The sequence below is a fragment of the Aegilops tauschii genome, chromosome 4 (assembly GCF_002575655.3).
Source record: "Aegilops tauschii subsp. strangulata cultivar AL8/78 chromosome 4, Aet v6.0, whole genome shotgun sequence".
NCBI classification, from domain to species: Eukaryota; Viridiplantae; Streptophyta; class Magnoliopsida; order Poales; family Poaceae; genus Aegilops; species Aegilops tauschii.
The window spans coordinates 164,659,457-164,666,523 of record NC_053038.3 but is presented as its reverse complement, the minus strand read 5'-3'; the positions used below and the strand labels follow the sequence as shown (position 1 = coordinate 164,666,523).

Here is a 7,067-nt window from a genome sequence, read left to right as displayed (position 1 = left end):
TTATAGGGTGGACGCTGGTCGTCCTCCCATAGAGGCTATCCTTTTTAATCAAGAAGATTTAATGCGCTTACGATCCTTAGATCATGTTGCTTACAATGAAAACCTTAGAAAAAAGGTTCCTACCGATGTTCTAGTTGATAGAATTTCTGAACTTAATGATGACTTTGCTATTCAGAACAACGGGTTAGGTTTTTCTCTTGAACAAAGGCTATTGACTTATTGCCAAAAGAATGCTTATAATGATGAATTGCTTGTGCAATATAAGGGGCCAATGGAGGAACCCATACCTCCCGAGCTTGACCTTGGGGACTTTTGTCCTATTAAATTTAGCCCTTTTCATTACTTTTGCTTGCCACAAATAAAACTTGCTGCTGAAAGTAGGGAATATGAGATGAGTTTTCGTGATTTACCCTACTATCATTATGGCAATACCTAGATCTATCCTTGCCTTTATGCCTAGCTAGGGGCGCTAAACAATAGCGCTTGTTGGGAGGCAACCCAATTTTATTTTTGTTTCTTGCTTTTTGGTTCTGTTTAGGAATAAATAATCCATAAAGCTTCTGTTTAGATGTGTTTTGTGTTTCATTTAGTGTTTGTGCCAAGTAGAACCTTTGGGAAGACTTGGGTGAAGTCTTTTTGATCTTGCTGTAAAAAACAGAAACTTTAGCGCTCAGAAGATTAGTTACAACTTTTTACTGCAGGGTGCTATCTAGTTGATTCTTTTTGCAGATGATTAATAGATAAATTCCTCACGTCCAGAAATTTATTTTAGAATTTTTGGAGTTACAGAAGTTTGCGTTAGGTACAGATTACTACAGACTGTTCTGTTTTTGACAGATTCTATTTTTCGTGTGTTGTTTGCTTATTTTGATGAATCTATGGCTAGTAATGGAGTTTATGAACCATAGAGAAGTTGGAATAAAGTAGGTTTAACACCAATAAAAATAAATAATGAGTTAATTACAGTACCTTGAAGTGGTGTTTCGTTTTCTTTCGCTAACGGAGCTCACGAGATTTTCTGTTAAGTTTTGTGTTGTGAAGTTTTCAAGTTTTGGGTAAAGATTTGATGGATTATGGAACAAGGAGTGGCAAGAGCCTAAGCTTGGGGATTCCCAAGGCACCCCGAGGTAAAATCTAAGGACAACCCAAAAGACTAAGCTTGGGGATGCCCCGGAAGGCATCCCCTCTTTTGTCTTAGTCCATCGGTAACTTTACTTGGAGCTATATTTTTATTCACCACCTGATATGTGTTTTGCTTGGAGCGTCTTGTATGATTTGATTCTTTGACTTTTATTTCCCCACAATCATCCTTGTTGTACACAGCTTTTGAGAGAGACACACATTAATCGGAATTTATTAGAATACTCTATGTGCTTCACTTATATCTTTTGAGCTAGATAATTTTGCTCTAGTGCTTCACTTATATTATTTTGAGAGTCCTTTAGAACAACATGGTAATTTGATTTGGCTATAAAATTAGTCCTAATATGATAGGCATCCAAGAGAGATATAATAAAAACTTTCATACAAGTGCATTGAATACTAAGAGAAGTTTGATACTTGATGATTGTTTTGAGATATGGAGATAGTGATATTAAAGTTGTGCTAGTAGAGTAGTTGTGAATTTGAGAAATACTTGTGTTGAAGTTTGCAAGTACCGTAGCATGCACGTATGGTAAACGTTGTGTAACAAATTTGAAACAAGAGGTGTTCTTTGATTGTCTTCCTTATGAGTGGCGGTCGGGGACGAGCGATGGTCTTTTCATACCAATCTATCCCCCTAGGAGCATGCGTACTTGGTTTTTGATGACCTATAGATTTTTGAAATAAGTATGTGAGTTCTTTATGACTAATGTTGAGTCCATGGATTATACGCACTCTCACCCTTCCATCATTGCTAGCCTCTTCGGTACCGTGCATTGCCCTTTCTCACCTTGAAAGTTGGTGCAAACTTCGCCGGTGCATCCAAACCCCGCGATACGATACGCCTCTATCACACATAAACCTCCTTATATCTTCCTCAAAACAGCCACCATACCTACCTATTATGGCATTTCCATAGCCATTCCGAGATATATTGCCATGCAACTTTCCGCCGTTCCGTTTATTATGACACGCTTCATCATTGTCATATTGCCTTGCACGATCATGTAGTTGACATCGTATTTGTGGCAAAGCCACCATGCATATTAATTCATACATGTCACTCTTGATTCATTGCCCATCCCGGTACACCGCCGGAGGAATTCATATAGAGTCATATTTTGTTCTAGCATCGAGTTGTAATCATCAAGCTGTAAATAAATAGAAGTGTGATGATCATCATTCATAGAGCATTGTCCCAAAAAAAAAAGAAGAAAGGCCAAATAAAAAAATAAGGCCCAAAAAAGGAAAAAAAAAAGGAAAAAAAAGAAATAAAAAGGGACAATGCTACTATCCCGTTTTTCCACACTTGTGCTTCCAAGTAGCACCATGATCTTTATGATAGAGAGTCTCTTATTTTGTCACTTGGCTTGTATATTCCAACGATGGGCTTCCTCAAGTGCCCTAGGTCTTCGTGAGCAAGCAAGTTGGATGCACACCCACTTAGTTTCTTTTATTGAGCTTTCGTACATTTATAGCTCTGGTGCATCCGTTGCATGGTAATCCCTACTCGTTGCATTGAAATCAATTGATGGGCATCTCCCTAGCCTATTGATTAGCCGCGTCAATGTGAGACTTTCTCCTTTTTTTGTCTTCTCCACACAACCCCCATCGTTATATTCTATTCCAGCCATAGTGCTATGTCCATGGCTCACGCTCATGTATTGCGTGAAAGTTGAAAAAAGTTTGAGATTACTAAAGTATGAAACAATTGCTTGGCTTGTCATCGGGTTTGTGCAAGATGAGAGCATTTTGTGTGACGAAAATGAAGCATGGCCAAACTATATGACTTTGTAGGGATGAGCTTTCTTTGGCTATGTTATTTTGAGAAGACATAATTGCTTTGTTAGTATGCTTGAAGTATTATTATTTTTATGTCAACATTAAACTTTTATCTTGAATCTTTCGGATCTGAACATTCATGCCACAATAAAGAAAATTACATTGAAGAATATGTTAGAAAGCATTCCACATCAAAAATTCTGTTTTTATCATTTACCTACTCGAGGACGAGCAGGAATTAAGCTTGGGGATGCTTGATACGTCTCCAACGTATCTATAATTTTTGATTGTTCCATGCTATTATATATTCTGTTTGGGATGTTTGATGGGATTTATTATACACTTTTATATTATTTTTGGGACTAACCTACTAACCCAAGGCCCAGTGCAAATTGCTGTTTTTTTGCCTATTTCAGTGTTTCATAGAAAAGGAATATCAAACGGAGTCCAAACGGAATGAAACCTTCGGGAGCGTGATTTTTGGAACAAACGTAATCCAGAGGACATAGAGTGGACGTCAGGAAATCAACAAGGAGGCCACGAGGCAGGGAGGCGCGCCTGCCCCCTGGGCGCGCCCCCACCCTCGTGGGCCCCTCGTGGGCCCCTCCTGGCTCCACCAACCTACTTCTTCCTCCTATATATACCTACGTACCCCGGAACCATACAGGAGCACCACGAAATCCTATTTCCACCACCGCAACCTTCTGTACTCGTGAGATCCCATCTTGGGGCCTTTTCCGGCGCTCCGCCAGAGGGAGTATCGATCACGGAGGGCTTCTACAACAACACCATAGCCTCTCCGATGATGTGTGAGTAGTTTACCACAGACCTTCGGGTCCATATTTATTTGCTAGATGGCTTCTTTTCTCTCTTTGGATCTCAATCCAAAGTTCTCCATGATTCTCCTGGAGATCTATTCGATATAATCTTCTTTTGTGGTGTGTTTGTTGAGACTGATGAATTGTGGGTTTATGATCAAGTTTATCTATGAACAATATTTGAATCTTCTCTGAATTCTCTTATGTATGATTGGTTATCTTTGCAAGTTTCTCCGAATTATCAGTTTGGTTTGGCCTACTAGATTGACCTTTCTTGCAATGGGAGAAGTTCTTAGCTTTGGGTTCAATCTTGCGGTGTCCTTTCCCAGTGATAGCAGGGGCAGCAAGGCACGTATTGTATTGTTGCCATCGAGGATAACAAGATGGGGTTTATATCATATTGCAGGCAGGAGTTGGTCTACTTGTTGCAGACGTGATGCCTATATACATGATCATGCCTAGATATTCTCATAATTATGCATTTTTCTATCAATTGCTCGACAGTAATTTGTTCACCCACCGTAATACTTATGCTATCTTGAGAGAAGCCACTAGTGAAACCTATGGCCCCTGGGTCTATCTTCCATCATATTAATCTCTCGTCAACTAGCTATTTATGTCACCGTTTATCTTGCAATCTTTACTTTCAGTTTTTATCATAAAAATACCAAAAATATTATCTTATCATATCTATCAAATCTCACTTCTGCAAGTGGCCTTGAAGGGATTGACAACCCCTTTATCGCGTTGGTTGCAAGGTTCTTATTTGTTTGTGTAGGTACGAGGGACTTGCGTGTGGCCTCCTACTGGATTGATACCTTGGTTCTCAAAGGCTGAGGGAAATACTTACGCTACTTTGCTGCATCACCCTTTCCTCTTAAAGGGAAAAAACAATGCATGCTCAAGAGGTAGAAGCGTTCTACACGGGGACTCCGTCCTCCGTCTCCAGGCGTGTGACGCTAGGCCTGGAGACGTGGTCAACCCTGAACGGGCCCTCCCACATGGGCACGAGCTTCTGGAGGCCCTCCCTGGAGAGGACCCACCTCAGGTGTCTGGGAGCGGATGTTGCGGCTATAGTAGCGCTGCAGGGCCTGCTGGTACCTCGCAGCATGGAGGGAGGCTTGGCGGCGGGCCTCCTCTCCAAGCACGAGATTGGTTCCCCGCACGGCATCCTGGCGCGCCTCACCGAATGCCAAGACCCGCGGGGAGCCATGCTTGATCTCAAGCGAAAGGACCACTTTAGCCCTGTAGACGAGGAAGAACGGAGTTTCGCCGGTGGGCTTAGTCACGGTGGCGCGGATAGACCACAACACGGACTGCAACACGTCCAGCCAACCCTTGCTGCAGGCCTCAAGCTTCTTCTTGAAGCTTATAGTCTTGAGGCCCCTGAGGACCTCCGCGTTGGCGCGCTCGGCCTGGACATTGCTTCGCGGGTGCACCACCGAAGCATAGCATATCTGCGTCCCAAGGTTAGAACAATATGACCTGAAGAGGTTGCTTGTAAATTGGGAACGTTGTCAGTGATGATGCGGTTGGGGATGCCGAACTGGCTGACGAGGCCACTGATGAACTTGACAGCCGAGCCTACTGGGGTGGTGCGCACGGGTTCCACCTCCGCCCACTTGGTGAATTTTTTGATGGCTATGTAGAGGTAGCGGTAGCCGCCATCAACCCGAGGGAATGGCTCCAGTATGTCCAGCCCCCAGACTGCAAAGGGCCACGAGAGTGGAATTGTTTGGAGCCCCTGCACTGGCTGGTGGATCTGCTTGGCGTGGAATTGGTAGGCCTCGCAAGACTGAACCTGATCGGTGGCATCGTGAAGTGCCATGGATGAGTAGAACCCGATGCGGATCACCTTGCCCATGAGAGTGCGCAACGAAGAGTGATGCCTGCACTCTCCCTCATGAATATCGGCCAGCAGCTCGCGCCCTTGGTCTTCTGAAATGCATCTTAGCGAGATGTCATTAGGACGCCTGCGGTACAACTCGCCACCCTGCAAGCAGTAAGCGGTGGACCAATGAGCCACACACTCCGCGTCCTCCTCCTTTTCCGGCAGGGTGTCATGAAGTAGGTATGCCTCGAACTGCTTGGTCCAACTTCCCTCCTGAGGTTCTAATACGAGGAGCAGGCGGGCTCCTGAGGTCGAGCCGCGGGCCAGGGCACCCGTGAGCGGCGAGGGAGGCAACTCCTCCCGAGCCAGCGTCGTGCCAGTTGTCGGGGGTGTGGCTGATGGCTTGAAGAGCCTTTCTTCAATGACGCCAGGGATTTGGGGCTCACAGCGTGATGCCCGCTTGGCGATGTCGTCCGCTTCCTTGTTCGTGCCTCGCGGGACATGCTGCAACTCCAAGCCAAGAATTGCTTTTCAATTTGATGTACCTCCTCCAGGTATGCCACCATGTGCTCGTCCTTCGGCTTGTACTCCTTGTTGGAGAAGTTGACGAGGAGCTGGGAATCACCCTTGATGGTGAGGCGCTTGAACCCCAGGATGGCCGCAGCCTTGAGCCCGACAATCAAGCCCTCATACTCTGTGATGTTATTGAAGACCTTCTCGCCATGCTGGAAAATAAGCTGGACAGCGTAGTAGAGCTTGTCTTTGGTCGGGGAAACGAGCATGACCCCGGCTCGTGCACCCCGCCGCGCGAAGGCTCCGTCGAAGTGCATAAGCCAACCATTGGGGGCCTTGTCGCCAGGCGCAAGGGACTAGTCCTGGTGCAGCTCCTGGTCGTATTTATCCGTCTATTCCGCCATGAAGTCGGCAAGCACCGCTCCCTTGATGACCCTGGTCGTACTGAATTCTAGCTGGGAGGCTTGTAGCTCGATGTTCCACTCGGCGACCCTGCCGATAGCGTTAAGGCTGCGCAACACCTTCTCCAGGGGGGATGCAGACACAACCTCGATGGGGTGGCCTTGGAAATAATGGTGCGGCATCCTTGAGGTGACCAGGAGCGCGAGGAGGAGTTTTTGTTGCATAGGGTAGCGCACGCACATCTCGTAGCACCGTGCTGACAATGTACACCGGATCCTCGACGAGGTGTGGAGCATCGGCGGCGGCTAGATTTGCACGGGGTGCGTGGGCCCAGGATCCTCGTCGGGCGACAAAGGGGCAGAGCCCCTAGGGGCGCCGCCCTGCGATGACAAGGGCTCGGGGGGATTCACGACCTCGCGCGGGCCGTCGATCCTCCCTCGGGCGCTGATGCATTCCTCCCAGACCACCACAAGCGCCACGCTGGCCGAGTGCGGGGTGGCCGCCAAGTAGAGCACCAAGGGATCATGAGAGCAGGGTGCTACCATGACAGGCAGGCTCGTGAGGCACTTCTTGAGATC

The 7,067-nt window shown here is 46.3% G+C and overlaps 1 protein-coding gene across 1 annotated transcript; it reads right to left on the bottom strand.

Annotated features, from left to right (window-relative positions):
• Positions 1-4,720: 4,720 nt before the first annotated feature.
• Positions 4,721-6,356, bottom strand: LOC109779681 (uncharacterized). The gene is made up of 3 exons (XM_020338329.1): positions 6,200-6,356; positions 5,257-6,101; positions 4,721-5,200 (listed from the first exon to the last, which is right to left on the bottom strand). The coding sequence occupies exons 1-3, from the start codon at positions 6,354-6,356 to the stop codon at positions 4,721-4,723; spliced, it is 1,482 nt and encodes a 493-aa protein (XP_020193918.1).
• Between the last annotated feature and the right edge of the window lie 711 nt (positions 6,357-7,067).